We start from the raw sequence: 17,131 nt of genomic DNA on the forward strand, positions 1-17,131 counted from the left end.
TGGCTCCTGGATCCTGATAGGCCCAGCTCCAGTTGTTCTAGCCATTTGGGGAGTGAACCACCAGATGGAAGATCTCTCTTTCTCTGTCTCTCCCTCTAACTCTGCCTTTCAAATAAATAAATAAATCTTAAAAAAGAAAGAAAGAAAAACAGCTGAGGCTTTTTGGAAGGATGAGATGTTCTGTGGTTTCAACATTTATTGTAATAAAATCGAGGAAGTCAGTAAAGTTTTTCTTGAGTCAGGTGGTACTTTGCATAATTAACTTTTCAATCTGATTTACAGTTTTAAAAAAGAAGTTAATTGTAACAAATAGCTAAGTTTTTATAAATTTTTTTTTTTGGCCTAAAGTAGGCTCAGCAATCCTCCCAAATTATAATGTGGAAATAAGAAACAAAGTATTCAAATTAACAACTGACAACAATTAGAACTCATAAAATGCTAAACATTAGAAACAATTTCTTTTCCCAGTTTTAAAATCTAGGTTTGACATTACGGCTCTAGTCATTCTGGTCTGAAGAACATGGTGGAGGGACACGAAAGAATACATGAAATCTGTACTTAGATACTAAGACATGATATAATTGAACAAGCAGCCCAGGAAGAATATTTTTGTATGTGACTTGGCAGATAAAACTGATTGTCCCATCCACACATCCCATAAACTGTGCTTCTATAAGCAAAAAGACAACATAAAATAAGTACTGTAAGTTCAAAAAAGTGAGTTCATTCAAATAAAAATAATCTGAAATCTGCATGCTATTAAACACCAGGAAGGTTGGCCTGTGCTGTGGCGTAGGGGATAAAGCTGGCACCTACAGTGCCAGCATTCCATATGAGTCCAATTTGAGTCTGTGCTGCTTCACTTCCGATCCAGCTACCTGCTATGGCCTGGGAAAGCAGTATAAGATGACCCAGGTCTTTGGGCCTTACACCCATGTGGGAGACCCGGAAGAAGCTCCTGGCTCCTGGCTTCAGATCAGCCTAGCTCCGGCCATTGCAGCCATCTGAGGAGTGAACCAGCAGATGGAAGACTCTCTCTCTGCCTCTCTGTAACTCTGCCTTTCAAATAAGTAAATAAATCTTAAAAAAAAAAAAAAAAAAAAAGGAAGAGTCTAGCCTATTTGAAAAGACAGCCATTTAGCCTACGCTCCAGAGACACAAAAGGGAAGGAAGAATCCTTATAACAATTATACTTTTTATGGATGAACTTACTATTGTGGCTTCCTATTCAAGTTGTTCTGTACTCTATACTGGCTCTTATAATTCCATCTCTACTTGAACATTTTATTCTACATTAATAGTCTAAAAAGAGACCAGCACTGTGGTGTAGCAGGTAAAGCTGCCACCTGCAGTGCTGGCATCCCATATGGACACTGGTTCGAGTCTTGGCTGCTCCACTTCTCTGCTGTGGCCTGGGAAAGCAGTAGAAGATGGCCCAAGTCCTTGGGCCCCAGGCACCTGTGTAGGAGGCCCGAAGAAGTTCCTGGCTCCTAGCTTTGGATCAGCACAGCTCCGGCCATTGCGGCCATCCAGGGAGTGAACCAGCAGATGCAAGAGAGATATCTCTCTCTCTTTGCCCCTCTCTATAACTCTGCCTTTCAAATAAAATATATAAATCTTTTTAAAAAGAAAAAAGTCAATAAACTCCAACAGAAAGGAACACTGTTTTTCTTATTGAAATATCACAAGTGCCTAGAACATTGCCTGGTATCAAGATTAAATTGAATATAGATTTGCTGAATCAGTAAATAAAGAATTGGGATAATATCCATGATGTCTCATAATTTATATTTTCACTCAATATATGATAAGTATCTTTACATGACAATAAATATGGAATGATTGCTCATTTTTAATAGTTGTAGAACTCAACCAGCTTTGTTATTAATTTAATCACATGTCCCTTACTAGACTATGAGATGCTTAGGGCTAGAAATTTTCAACATAGATTTAAACATCTAACTTGGAACACTCTGTATTTATGCTGAGGGAAAAACATCTCAGAGCCTTAGTTTCATGTATACAAAGCTAAGAATAATATCTTAACTTTTCAGGTTTATTATGAGGAGAAACTCAGCATATGTGAAATTCTGTAAAATTAGTCTCCTCCGGAGCTGGAATAGTGGCACTGCAGTTTAAGACACCGCCTGCAATACTAGCATCACAAATGGGCACCAGTTCAAGTCCTGACTGCTCCACTTCTGATCCAGCTCCCTGCTAATGGCCTGGGAAAAAGTAGTGAAAGATAGCCCAAGTATTTGGGCCGGCCACCCATATAGGAGCCCGGGCTCCAGGCCTCAGCCCAGCCCAGCCCCAGCCACTGCAGCCATCTGGGAAGTGAACCAGTAGATGGAAGATCTCTCTGTGTCTCTCCCTCTCTCTGTGTAATTCTTTCAAATAAATTAATAAATCTTTAAAAAGCAAAAATTGGGTCCAGCACTGTGGCGTAGTAGATTAAGCCTCTGCCTGCAGCACCGGTATCCTTTATGGGTGCTGGATCATGTCTGGGCTGCTGATTCAGCTCTCTGCCAATGACCTGGGAAAGCAGAGGAAGACGGCCCAAGTGCTTGGGCCCCTGCACCCTCGTGGGAGACCAGGAAGAAGCTCCTGGCTCCTGCCTTCAGATCAGCTCAGCTCAGCTCAGCTCCGGCAGTTGCAGCCAGCTGGGGAGTGAACCAGCAGATGGAAGACCTTCTCTCTGTCTCCTTCTCTCTGTAGCTCTACCTCTCAAATAAATAAATAAATAAATCTTTAAAAAAAAAAAAAAAGGCAAAAATTTGTTCTCTCCCTGTACCTATGTGGGAGACCAAGAAGCTCTTGGCTCCTGGCTTCAGATCCTCTCAGCTCTGGTAACTGTAGCCATTTGGGGAGTAAACCAGTAGATGGAAGACCTCTCTCTCTAATTCTTTCAAATACATAAAATAAATCTTGGGGAAAAAAAAAAAGACACATCAGCCAAGGGGCAAGCTGCTGCCTGCCACACCAGGATCCCATATGGGCACTGGTTCAAGTCCTGGTTGCTCTGCTTCTGATTCAGCTCCTGCTAATGTGCCTAAGAAAGCAGCAGAATATGGCCCAGGTGCTTGGGCCCCTGTACCCACTCAGGAATCCCAGATGAAGCTCCTGGCTCCTGGCCCAGACCCGGCTCTTGTGGCCATTTGTGGAACGAACCAACAGATGGAGACCTCCCTCACTCTCTTTTTCCTCTCTCTCTGTAATTTTACCCTTCAAATATAAAATAAATCTTAAAAGGGGGGTTGGGGGGTAGGCAGTGCTGTGGCATAGCCAGAAAAGCTCCGCCTGCATTTCCGGCATCCCTTATGGGCAATGGTTCGATTCCCAGCTGCTCCACTTCCAATCCAGCTCTTTGCTATGGCCTGGGAAAGCAGTACAAGATGGTCCAATCCTTGGGCCCCTGCACCCACGTGGGATATCTAGAAGAGGCTCCTGGCTTTGGATCGGCCCAGCTCTGGCCATTGTGGCCATTTGGGAAGGATAGAAGACCTCTCTCTCTCTCTCTGCTTCTCTATAACTCTTTCAAATAAAGAAAAAAATCTTTAAAAAAAAAAAGATGCTCAGCAAACTGGGACTAGAGGGAAACTTCCTCACTGTAATAAAGAATATTTGCTAAAAAACCTATAGCTGGGGCAGGCATTTTGGTCTAGCAGTTAAGACACCAGTTAAGGTACTTATGCCCCATTGTAGTACCTGGGTTCAATGTCCAACTCCAGTCCCTGACTCCAACTTCCTGGTAATGCAGACCATGGCAGGCAGCAGGCAATGGTTCAAATAATTAGATTTCCTGCCACCAACATGGAGGACCTGGACTGAGTTCCTGGCTCCTGGCTTTGGCTTGGCCCTGCTCCAGCTGTTACAAGCATCTGTGGAGTGAACCAGGGAATGGGTGCTTTCTCAGTCTCTCTGCCTCTCAAACAGATGAATAAAAATTAAAAACCCATAGCTCACATTATACTTAATGATGAAAGACTGAATGCTTCCCACATAAAAGCAGGAACAAGTCAAGGAAATCCACCTCAACACTACAATTAAACATAACACTAGAGTTCCAGCCAATGCAAAATGCAAGAAATCAAATACACACTGACTGGATGGAAGGAAATGAAGCTGTTTCTATTGAAAGATGATATTATTATCTAAATACAATTTCCCCAGGAATACACTGAAAAAAATTCCTTAAACTAATAACTGAGTTCAGCAAGGTCACAGCATACAGAATCAATATACAAAAGCAATCACATTGTCACAGAATTATGAATATGTGGAAATTGAGCTTAAAATCAGTATTATTTATAATAGCTCCAAAGCAGATTAAATATTTAAGCATAAATTTAATAACACTTGTGAAGGATCTGTATCCTGATGATTACAAAATGCTGATGAAAGAAATCAAAGACCTACATAAATAAGAGTGATGCATGATGTCCGTGGACTAGGAAACTTAACATGATAAAGCTGCCAGCTCTCCCCAAACTAATCTAATCAACGCCTCCAAAATCCAAGCAAGGTATTTGGAGACACAGGGAAACTTATCTAAAAATCAAATGGAAAGGAAAAGGATCTAGAACAGCTAACAATTTTGAAAAAGAATTAAGTGCCGGCACTGTGGCGCAGCAAGTTAAAGCTCTGGCCTGACCCACTGGCATCCCAATGGGCCCTGGTGCCCCTGCTGTTCCTCTTCTGATCCGGTTCTCAGTTATGGCCTGGGAAAGCAGCAGCAGATGGGCCCCTGCACCCACGTGGTAGACCTGGAAGAAGCTCCTGGCTCCTAGACTGGCGCAGCTCCAGCCATTTCGGCCATCTGGGGAGTGAACCAGCGGATGGAAGACCTCTCTCCGTCTCTACCTCTCTCTGTAACTCTGTCTTTCAAATAAATAAAGTAAATCTTTAAAAAAAAAAAAAAAAGAAGAAGAAAGAAAAAGAATAAAATGAGAGCAACCACTCTACCCTCATGTTGATCCAGCTCCCTGCAGATATACCTAGGAAGGCAGTGGAGGACAGCCCAAGTACTTGGCTCCTGCCACTCATGTAGGAGACCCAGATGGAGTTCCTCACCCCTTTTTTCAGCCTGATCCAGCCCCAGCCAGAGTCCCTTTGAGGAGTGACCTAGCAAACCAGCAGATGGAAGATCTCTTTCTTTGTCTCTCCTGCTCCCTTTGTCCCTCTACCTTTCAAATAAATAAGTCTTAAAAAAAAAAAAAAAGCAATTCAATGAAAGAATTACAGCCTTTTCAATAAATGGTGCTGCAGTAAATGGACATCCAAAGTAACAAAAACGACTTCAACCTAAACCTCACCTCTCATACAAAAACTAACTCAAAATGAACCCTAGACATAAATATTAAACAATAAAATTTTAGGGAAAACACAGAGGAGACCATGTTCAAGACCTAGGGAATGGTTAAGAGTCTTTAGCATAATCCATATCAGAAAAAATTAATAAATTCAATCACACCAAAATAAAAAACCTTTGCTGTGCAAAATGACCCGGTGATCAGAATTAAAAAATTAGCTTCAGCCTGGCAAAGAATATTTGGAAACCAGCTGTCTGACAAAGGACTAGTACCTATAATACATAAAGAATTCTCAGAATACTCCAAATAGAAAATGAGTAGAAGACATGATGGGACATTTCAGTGAAAATGTATAGATGGTAAATAAGCACATGAAAAGATGTTCAACATCATTAGCTATGCGGGATATTATTACATACCTATTAGGATTGCTAAAAAAAAAGAAAAAAAATACACCACATCCTAGAGAGAATACAGAGAAACTATAGATTGCCCAGTGCAAAGTGGCACTGGAAAAAAGGAGTGCGTCTTACAAGATTAAACAATGTGCACACCATACAGCCCAAATGAAAAGTTGTGCTCATACAAAACCTGTACATAAGGGGCTGGCTCCATGGAACAGTAGGTTAATCCTCTGCCTGCGGCACCTGCACTCCATATGGGCACCAGTTCTAGTTCTGGCTGCCCCTCTTCCGATCCAGCTCTCTGCTTTGGCCTGGGAAAGCAGTGGAGGATGCCCCAAGTGTTTGGGTCCCTGCACCTCCCCATGAAAGACCCGGAAGAAGATCCATACTCCTGGCTTCGGATTGGTGCAGCTCCGGCTGTTGCAGCCATTTGGGGAGTGAACCAATGGAAAGAAGACCTCTCCCTCTCACTGTCTGTAACTCTACCTCTCAAATAAATAAATAAAATCTTAAAAAAAAAATTGTACATAAATATTAGTAAGAACAAAGAAAACTCCAAGCCCAGAGTTTTAAGCCTTTAAGAAGAAAAGTAATTTCAATTCCATACAAACTCTTCATAAAAGGAGAATATATCTCAACTAATCTCTGAGATCAGCATTACCCTGATAGCTAAGCCAGTTAAAAATATTACAGGAAAAGCATGCATTGATATCCTTTGTGAACAACAGGCAGAAAATTCTGACAAAAATTTGAAGACAGCAATATGTACAGGATGATTTACCACAACCAAATAGGATACAGCCCAGAAACTGATTTCGATTCAACATTCAAAAGTCAATTAGTATGTTAATAATAGCATTAACAGAATCTGAAAGAAAAATCACAATATCATCTCAACAGATATAGAAAAACCTTCACAAAATTCAACAGCCAGCAATCTAGAACCATAAAAGGTCTTCTTGAATCTGATAAAAGGGATCTACAAAAACCTTATAGCTGGGACTAGCATGGCACAGCAAGTCAAGCTACTGCTTGTGATGTCTCAGGAGTGAACCACAGGATGGAAGATCTTTGTCTTTTCCCTCTCTTTTTGTAACTCTGCCTTTCAAATAAATAAATATTAGAAAAGAAAAAACCTAGGCCGGCGCCGCGGCTCACTAGGCTAATCCTCCGCCTTGTGGCGCCGGCACACCGGGTTCTAGTCCCGGTTGGGGCGCCGGATTCTGTCCCGGTTGCCCCTCTTCCAGGCCAGCTCTCTGCTGTGGCCAAGGAGTGCAGTGGAGGATGGCCCAAGAGCTTGGGCCCTGCACCCCTTGGGAGACCAGGAGAAGTACCTGGCTCCTGCCATTGGATCGGTGCAGCACGCAGGCCGCGGCGGCCATTGGAGGGTGAACCAACGGCAAAAAGGAAGACCTTTCTCTCTCTTTCTCTCTCCCTGTCCACTCTGCCTGTCAAAAAAAATAAAATAAAAAAGAAAAAAAAAGAAAAAAAAAGAAAAAGCCTATAGAAAATAACATGGTTAACAGTGAAAAACAATGTTTTCCGTTTAAAATCAAGAATGACGCAAGGGTATCCATCCTCACTATTTCTATTCAATTCTACTGCAGTTCTGTCCAGTGCATTTACAAACCAACCAACCAACCAACCCACAGATGGAAAGGACAACATAAAACTGTCTTAATATGTGCTGGCTGGAACTGCCTGAGATGCTGGCATCTCATATTGGCTCCTGCTCATTCTCAGCTGCTACACTTCCATCCAGCTCCCTGCTAACAGCCTTGGAAAAGTAGGAGAAGATGGCCCAACTTCTTGGGCCCCTGCCACTCACACAGGAGACCTGGAAGAAGCTCCTGGCTCCAGGTTTTGGCCTTCCCCAGCCCCAGCAGTTGCTGCCATCTGGGAATTGAGCCAAAGGATGGAAGATATCTCCCTCCCTCCCTATCTCTCTCCCTCTCCCTCCCTCTGCTTCTATGTAACTCTTTCAAATACATTAAAAAAAAATGTGGTGGTTGGGGCAGGCATTTGGTCTTACAGTTATGTCGATAAGATGCCCACATCCCAAACTGAAGTGCTGGGCTGAAGTCCAGGCTCTGCTCCGGATACCAGCTTCCTACTAATGTGCACCCTGGGGAGGCAGCAAGTAATGACTAAAGTATCTGGGTGCCTACCACTCACATGAACACGTGGACTGGGTTCCTGGCTCCCAGGTTCAGTATGGCCCACCTAGGCATCTGAGGAGTGAACAAGCAGATGGGAGCTTTCTGTCTGTTTCTCTGCCTCTCAAATACATAAGTACACTTCTTTAAAAATAAAAAAATGTACAGTGACAGAATCATCTACATGAAATTTCAAAAGGTCTCAAAAGAAGTCTTCCTGGTTCACTCCCCAAAAAGCCAGAATAGCCAGGGATGGGAAAGACCATAACCAAGAGTCAGGAGCTTCATCCAGGTCTTGGGCCATCTTCCTCTGCTTTCCCAGGCACATTACCAGAGAGCTGGGGAAGTGGAACAGCCAGAACTTGAACCTGTGGCCCCAGAACAGATGATTAAACTAGTGTATGGAAGACTTCTCTGTCTCTCCTCTAAATCTGCCTTTCAAATAAATAAATAAATCTTAAAAAAAGAGAGAGAGAGAACTGATGATTAGAATTAGTGAGGTTTTAAGCATGCAAAGCCAATGACGGAAAATCAACTGTATGTCTACATACCCATAATGAACTGGATATGGAAATGTAAAAAACAGTTATCATCTAAAATGCTACTAAGGGACAGACATCTGGCATGCCACTTTAGATGCCCACAGCCCATGTCATATGCCTGGACTAGAGTCCTGGCTCTGCTTCCAATTCTAGCTTCCTGCTGATGTACACCCTCAAAGGCAAAGGGTGATGGCTCAAGTATTTGGGTCCCTGCTCTCCACATAGAGACCAAGATTGAGTCCCAGGATCCTGGCTTTGATCTGGCCCAGCGCTGGCTGCTGCATGTATCAGGGAGTGAACCAGATCAGAAGATCTCCATTTGTCGAGTCTCGCTGCCTTCCAAATGAAGTGAAAATAAAAATTTATAAATAAAATGTTATACTGAGGCCGGCGCCACGGCTCACTAGGCTAATCCTCCGCCTAGCGGCGCCGGCACACCGGGTTCTAGTCCCGGTTGGGGCGCCAGATTCTGTCCCGGTTGCCCCTCTTCCAGGCCAGCTCTCTGCTGTGGCCAGGGGGTGCAGTGGAGGATGGCCCAGGTGCTTGGGCCCTGCACCCCATGGGAGACCAGGAAAAGCACCTGGCTCCTGGCTCCTGCCATCGGATCAGCGCGGTGCGCTAGCCGCAGCGCACCGGCCGCGGCGGCCATTGGAGGGTGAACCAACAGCAAAGGAAGACCTTTCTCTCTGTCTCTCTCTCTCACTGTCCACTCTGCCTGTCCAAAAAAAAAAAAAAAAAAAAAAAAAAAAAAAAAGTTATACTGACTAAAATTCAAAGAAATATAATTTTTTAAGAAATATATTTTGTAAAAATACTAAAAACATGAAAAATACAAAATATTACTATGAGAACCAAATATCTAAATAAATAACATTGAGACAAATCACAATCACAGATTATAAACATGTCAGTTCTCCTTGAAGTAAAGCATAGATTCAACAGTCTTGTTAGTAGAAATCAATAGGCTGGTTCTAAAATCTATGTGAAAACAGAAAAACACTGGATAGCCAGAACAACTTGGGGGGAGGGTCACCACAGGTACATAAGGTTGTAAGAATCAGAATGATCGTTAACACTCACTATAAGCACATGGTGGACTGGCATAGAGACCTAGATCAATGGAATGTGGTGGAGAAATTGATTTACATATGTAAGTCCAATGGATTTTTTTCCACAAAAAGGAAAAGGATTCTCTGTTCACAAACAGTGCTAGACCAACTGCACATTCATATGCGAATAAATGAAATGTGACCCTAATGCCACAACATAAATAAAAATTAAAACTGTTCATGGATCTTAATATAAGCAATAAAACAAAAATATTTCCAAGAAAAAATAGTTAAAATTTCTGTGACCTTGGATTAAAGATTCTTAGGACTAGGGCCGGCGCTGTGGCATAGCAGGTAAAGCCGGTGCCAGCATCCCATATTGGTGCGGGTTCCAGTCCCGGCTGCTCCACTTCTGATCTAGCTCTCTGCTATGGCCTAGGAAAGCAGTAGAAGATGGCCCAAGTTTACGTGGGAGACCCAGAGGAGGCTCCTGGCTCCTGGCTTCAGATCAGCACAACTCTGGCCCTTGGCCAATTGGGGAGTTAACCAGTGGATGGAAGACCTCTCCCTCTGCCTCTCCTCTCTCTGTAACTCTTCCAAATAAATAAATAAATCTTAAAAAAAAAAAAAAAGATTCTTAGACACAAAATGTATTAACTATGAAAGACTCTTAAGACAAGACACAAACAAGGAGAAAATATTTGTAAAATACCTATCTGGCTAAGCACTTGTTATCAAACATACAGAAAGAATCCTTATAATATTAAAAAGGTGAATCTGAACACCTAACCAAAGTACATAGATGACAAAAAAAGACATGAAAAGAGATTCAACACTATTAATCATTAGGGAAATGTAAATTAAAATGATTTCTGGCCAGTGTTGTGGCACAGCAGGTTACGCTGCTGCCTGTGATGCCCATGTGAGCATCGGCCCTGACAGTTCCACTTCCACTCCAGCTCCCTGCTAAGGGAGCTGGGAAAGTTGAAGAAAACAGCCCAAGTGCCTGGGTCCCTGCCACCTATATGGGAGACCTGGATGGAATTCTAGGTTTCTAGTTTCAGCTTTGCCCAGTCATGGCCCTCATGTCATCTGGGAGTGAACCAGCAGATAGAAGATCTCTCTTTAATTTTGCCTTTCAAATAAATAAGCAAATACATATTTTAAAAGAAAGAAAGAGAGAGAGACTTCTACACACCTACCAGAAAGGCTAAAATTAGGAAGAGTTCTTACACCAAATGCTGATGACAAAGTTGAGCAACTGGAAAACTAAAAGTCTCAGATACCACTAGTGCGAATGCCATGTGGCACGAGTATTTTGGTCTGGCAGCTACTTATAAAGATAAAGACACTTATCACACAACGCAGCAATCCCACTGTAAGTATTTACCCAAGAAGTGAGGATTTAAAAGTGCCTTACTCTAGTTATTTTTTTCAGCATGTAAACAGTCTCACTATTCATAGCTACCTTGTTAGCCATCAGCAGTGTTTACAAAAATTTTTTTAATCTGCTTCAAATACTTGTGAACCATATTCACCCTAACCCTGAAGTCTGTAGAGCTCAATAACAATTCTAAAAAAAATACACACACTCTAGAGCAGTTTTGCAAACCTCAGTGGGTATTCTACTGGATCAACATCAGCATTTTAAAGAATGTGAAACAGACAAAAACAGCACATCTAGCAAGGCTACATTTACATTTGAAGAATCTTTTATTTTTGTTGAATGTATCATGTGGTGCCACATAAACATATTTTACTGTGGATCATGGTCAAAATACATATACTGAAAAACCCTGATCTATAAATATTTCTGTAAAAGTTCTATGCTACCAGAAGCTTCAGGAGTTCCTGGGCACTTTCTATTTGATCTATCTTGTATCAGCAGGTACCAAAATCCAACAGCAGAGCTATCACAGATTCTATAGTTCTTATGATTGTTAATAAGCATTTAGTGGTCTTTCCTTATGAAAACAGTAGCACATTCTATTTCATGTTTGTTATATTTGAATTATTTTTTACTACTAAAGCCATTGAGATTCCAAAACTAAAGAAATACAGTACAAATATTCCAGTAACTTTTCCCCAGTGACCAAAAGGAGATAAAAGACAAGCCTTCTTGTAATATACTGTACCCTGGAAACACATTATGAAGAATCTGGTAATTCAGAATGTGGATGCATTCATGGTATACTAAGAGTAATCTAGGCAGGTGCTGTGGCTCAATATGCTAATCCTCCGCCTGCTGTGCCGGCACCGGCCGGATTCTGTCCTGGTTGCTCCTCTTCCTGTCCAGCTCTCTGCTAGGCCCAGGAGTGCAGTGGAGAATGGCCCAGGTCCTTGGGCCCTGCACCCACATGGGAGACCAGGAGAAGCACCTGGCTCCTGCCATCGGATCAGCGCGGTGCACCGGCCGCGGCGGCCACTGGAGGTAAAGGAAGACCTTTCTCTCTGTCTCTCTCACTGTCCACTCTGTCAAAATAAAATAAAAAATAAAAAAAGAGTAATCTAAACACAAAATTATCCATTTCAATACATACTGATTTCTAATGATGTTCAAAGGATACAGTTCCTAAACTCCAAACAAAAAGACATTCCAGTCACCAACAAAAAATTGTCACTGGCTAATGAAAATTTAAGCATTTTATTTTATTGTACATTATAACAAACAATTCTCTTTAAGTTCCTTAAAATCACTTTGTCAATTACATCTTTTAATTTAGAAGGGTTAGAAAGTGTAATTTCAAGTTGTAGGCAAGTCTGTCCTAAAGGAAAGAAACAGGAATAGAAACAGGAAATGTACTGAAGTAACAGTATCTTTTATCCTGAATGTTTACCTGGAGCAGGCATTGGGGCAGAGCAGGTCTGTGTCCCAGCTGCTCTACCTCCACCTTCCGGTTGTCTGGGAAAGCAGCAGAGGATGGCCAAAGTGCTTTGGCCCTTGCCCTCAAGTGTAAGACCTACAAGAAGCCCCTGGCTCCAGCCCAGTCCAGCCCTGGTCACTGGAGCCATTTGGAGAGTGAACCAGTCGATGGAAAAGCTCTAACTCTGCCTTTCGAATAAATAAATCTTAAAAAAAAAAAAAAAAGTATCTTTTTAAAACTGTTTACAGAATGGAAATGAAATGTGTACTAATAAGTTAATATAACAATCACTGAATTCCAAAACCACCACTCTAAAGCCGGTTTACAGTACTAGAGTAAGTCCAACAAACATACAGGAAGGTGTCTCTAACTCTGGACTTGGGCAGTTCCTGAAAGAAAATTTAGAAACACACACTGGAATTCAGATCAGGTTCATAAAGCCTACAATCCTTAGCCTAGCTTCTAAATCCATGCTAGTCCAAAATAACACCAGAAAGGGTGAATCTTGTAAATTTCAGAGTTGTAAGTAAACACATACATCTTTCTGGTAAATGACAAACTATTCAAATCCTTTCCCACAACATGAAAAGATATTTTATAAACCATAATTTTGTTTGATGTAAAAGAAAGTATTTAATCAATTTAAGTAAAATCAATTACAAATCGTGAACTGCACATCCTTATCTGAAATGCTTAGGACCAACAGTGTTTCCAATTTCAGTTTTTCGAATTCTGGAACATGCTTTACCCACTGAGTATCCCTAATCCAAAATCTAAGGAAAATTTCTGAGCATCAATATCACACACACTATCAGATTCTAGAACATTTCGGATTTAAAGATTAGGGGTAGGGCCAGGGCTGGTTTAGCGGGTTAACACCCTGGCCTGAAGCGCAGGCATCCCATATGGGTGTTTGTTCTAGTCCTGGTTGCTCCACTTCCAATCCAGCTCTCTGCTACGGCCTGGGAAGGCAGTAGAAGATGGCCCAAGTCCTTGGGTCCCTGCACCCATGAGGGAGAGCCGGAAGAAGCTCCTGGCTTCAGATCGGTGCAGCTCAGGTGTTGCAGCCAATTGGGGAGTGAACCAGCAGATGGAAGACCTCTCTCTCTCTTTCTCTCTCTCTCTGCCTCTCCTCTCTGTGTAAATGACTTTCAAATAAATAAATAAATCTTTAAAAAAAAAGATTATGGGTGCTCAACCTGTACTACCCAAAAGATGCATACTAATGGTGAAAAAATTTAAAATGCAAATATTACCAGGAAAATCTGCCTATTCATCTATCTGAATTGTATTGTTATTTAGCAGTAATTCATTATTAGAAATGCAAACAAATACATCAGGATTACATTTAACCAACAATGCTTAGCAATTGCATTATGTAAATGTTGAAATGTTTAAAAAAGAAATGTGTGTACTGCCTAAAATCCTTGGACTTGAAATTTTATTTTTAAAGGCAGGCTTTGGGCAGGCATTTGAGTTGGTAGTTAAAACACCAGTGTCCAATATGGAAGCACCTTGGGTTCCAGTTCCAGTTCCAGCTTCCCACTAACGCAGACCACAGGTCAAAGAGTTGCCACTCAGAAGGAGCTAGATTAAATCCCCACTCCTGGCTTTGGCCTGACCCAGCGGGGGCTTCTGTGGGCTTTTGGGGAATGAACCAGCAGAAGGGAGCTAGATCTGTCTCAACCTGTCAAAAATAAATGTTTATTTTGTTACAAGAAACTTGAAATCCATGTTACTTTTTTCATAATATGCATTTTTCATGAAGTTGCTGAAGACACCTCATACCATGGATTTCATTTTGCACCATAATAAAAATCTTTTAGTTTAAAAAATCCGCTCAGGTTAAGGCACCCTCTGCAGTGTTGTCCTCTCAGATGGGCACCAGCTCCAGTCCCTGGTGGTCCACTTCCGATCTAGCTCCCTGCTAACCCACCGGGGAAGCAGGGTGAGATGGCCCAAGTGCTTGGGCCTGGCAACCCACGTGGGAGATCCAGAAGTTCCCAGCTCCTGGCTCCTGGCTTCAGCCTGGCCCAGCCCTGGCAGTTTTCGCCTTTTGGGGAATTTACCTGGGGATGGATGTTCCCTCTGTAACTCTGCCAAACAAATAAATCTTTAAAAAATTTTAAAAAAATCTGTACCAAGATTATTTTTTAATTCCATTTTAAAACATCATCCTATACTTTGTGATAACTTAAAAAGACTGGATCTATTTTTACTGCCATGGAAGGATCTCTAATATGTAGTGTTAAAAAAAAAAAAGCAAGTGGCAAAGCAATGCTTACAACAGAACACCATCAGGTCAGGTCTGTCTCTCTCACACACACACACACACACACACACACCCCATCAGGTCAGGTCTGTCACACACACACACACCATCAGGTCAGGCCTGATACACACACACACACACCCCATCAGGTCAGGTCTGTCTCACACACACACACACACACACACCATCAGGTCAGGTCTATCTCTCACACACACACACACACACCCCATCAGGTCAGGTCTGTCTCACACACACACACACACACACACACCCCATCAGGTCAGGTCTGTCTCACTCACACACACACACACACCATCAGGTCAGGTCTGTCTCTCACACACACACACACACACACACCCCCCATCAGGTCAGGTCTGTCACACACACAAACACACACACCCCATCAGGTCAGGTCTGTCTCTCTCTCACACACCACACACACACACCCCATCAGGTCAGGTCTGTGTCACACACACACACACACACACACCTTCAGGTCAGGTCTGTGTCACACACACACACACACACATTCTCTGTGCTTTAAGAATACAAAGGACAAGATCTGGAAGATTATTCAGGGAACAGAGACATGACCTGCAGGGTAGGTGTGTGAAATCAGAATGGAAGGGCGCAGGGGGATTTTGATCATGTTTTTTACGTGCTCATGTCACTCAGCAAACCAGAAAGGATGTTTACATTACATGATAATTTCTCTCAAATAACTGACAAAACAGAACTGCAGGCTGTGAGATTTCATTTTCTCCTATTCTCCATTCGCTTTTGAAGTCAAACACAGTAAAAAATACTTTTACTTAGCAAGAAGTGATAAAATTGGAAAGAAAAAGATCTTATTTGACGTTGTTTGCCTTATGCCCAGATTTAAAAAGAAACAAACACACACATAAATAAACAGACTCCCTCACTGTAAGTGAGTCCATTTGGAAGCTACTGGACTCCCCAGTCGACTCGGGCGCGACCCAGAATCCTCCCAGCACCGTGCTGTCCAAAACAAGCACCGAAAAAGTGGAATAGCGTTCTCTCAAGTATTGGAGGTTGTTTTTAGAAAGCTTAACTAAGAAACAGTAAATGCCAAGTGTGTTTTCCAGGGGTGGGAACAGGAACGCGAAACCCTACACCACCTTAAAGCGGTCGAAACGAACTCCAGTGCAAGTGGCCCCGGGAGGCGCGCGGGGGCGGGGAGCGCTCGGCGCGGCTCTGCCCGGCTCTGCCCGGAGCAGGCGGTCCGAGGACGGGCGACGCCGAAGCCCTCGGGAGCCCGCAAGGAGCGTGGGCAGCAACAACTTGGGTCCCGCCGCCCGAGCCGGGGAAGAGCGCTGCAGAACAGCGAAGGCGCCAACTTTGCGCTCCGCCAGCTTCCACCGGGGGCTGCTCCCGAGTCCCAGCCCGCGAGCGACCGCGACCCCTTCCCCAGGCCACTACCGTCTGCCCCCGGCCCGAGCTTCCCCAGCGAAACCCAGCAAGGGCGGCGGCTGGCAGCTTGCAAGCGGGGGCTCGACCGCAGGAGGCACGCGCCTAAGGGGGTGGGGGGCCCACTCCGCACCCCCGATCCCCGGGGGCGCCCGTGCCGAGGGGCTGTCCCACCTCCAACAGCCCCGGCGGCGCGCCCCCTCCCCCACCGCGGGGCGGCGACCTCGGCGCCTCCGCCCCAGGGCCCCCGCTCACCCAGGTAGCGGCTCCGCAGCCGGGACGGGTCCTCCAGCCCGAGGGACCTTTTCCTCACATCCCACAACAGGTGTGGGCAGGAGCCGCCCCGAGACATGGCTCTGCCGGGGCCGGGGTCGAAGGGGAGACCACCGCGTGGGGGAGGGGAAGAGGGGGGAGGGGACAGGCGGATCAACACCCGAGCCGCACCGGCACCATCCGCGCGCCGGGGCTCGCGGGCGCAGCGAGTCAGATGGCGGCGGCGGTGGCAGCGGCGCCTCAGCCCCCGAAGCCCGGCCGCGCCCGGGCCGGAGCTCCCCTCATACTCTCCTCCTCAGACTACCCAGAACATCCAGAGATCAGCAACAGTCCCCTCCCTCGGCCCCCCTCCCCCAGGAGGCGGAGGCGGAGGCGGAGGCGGCGGCGGCCGGGCTCCGCCCTCTCCTCCTGTGAACGCCCGCCCCGCCCAGCCGTTCTCGCGAGATAACGACCACCCCCGAGATTGAGGCCGCGGTGCGTCACGGCTGCCCTCACCCAGGAAAAGGGGCTTCAGGCCACTCTAGCCAAGCTCTTAATTCTCTATGGATGGAAGAGCAGTAGAGAAAGAAGCCGCTGGGAGGTGTAGTCTCGTTCACGCGTCTCGGGTCAAAGGAAGCCAAGAGCTGATGTGCGGCGTCATCTTTAGTTGGGGCACGGAAGGCCCGAAAAGCCCATTTTAACTACGGGCCTCCAATAGTCCGAGCGATGGGGCATGAGAGAGCGAGTGCAGCTTCACTTTCCCTACTCCAACATGGCTTCGAGGGCAGGAAGGAGAAGGCGGAGGGGCCCGCTCGGCCCCGCCCACACGGCGGGGCGAGCCAATCGCGGCGG

The 17,131-nt window shown here is 44.6% G+C and overlaps 1 protein-coding gene across 25 annotated transcripts in view; it reads right to left on the bottom strand.

Annotated features, from left to right (window-relative positions):
* Positions 1 to 17,131, bottom strand: part of DCAF6 (DDB1 and CUL4 associated factor 6) — a 127,125-nt gene that overhangs the window by 109,111 nt on the left and 883 nt on the right. For 6 of the 25 annotated variants that reach the window (XM_070077389.1, XM_070077386.1, XM_070077383.1 and 3 more), the window contains exon 1: positions 16,283 to 16,721. The exons of 4 other annotated variants lie outside the window; for them this stretch is intronic. Coding sequence is in view for 13 of the 21 variants with exons in the window: in XM_070077386.1 (XP_069933487.1) it covers positions 16,283 to 16,379 (97 nt within the window). In the remaining 8 variants the exon portion in view is untranslated. Of the gene's footprint in view, positions 1 to 16,282; positions 16,724 to 16,795; positions 17,085 to 17,131 lie in introns of those variants that run through there. 15 more of the 25 variants (XM_070077391.1, XM_070077387.1, XM_070077392.1 and 12 more) reach the window with 9 other exon arrangements.

The sequence above is a fragment of the Oryctolagus cuniculus genome, chromosome 7 (genome assembly GCF_964237555.1).
Source record: "Oryctolagus cuniculus chromosome 7, mOryCun1.1, whole genome shotgun sequence".
NCBI classification, from domain to species: domain Eukaryota; kingdom Metazoa; phylum Chordata; class Mammalia; order Lagomorpha; family Leporidae; genus Oryctolagus; species Oryctolagus cuniculus.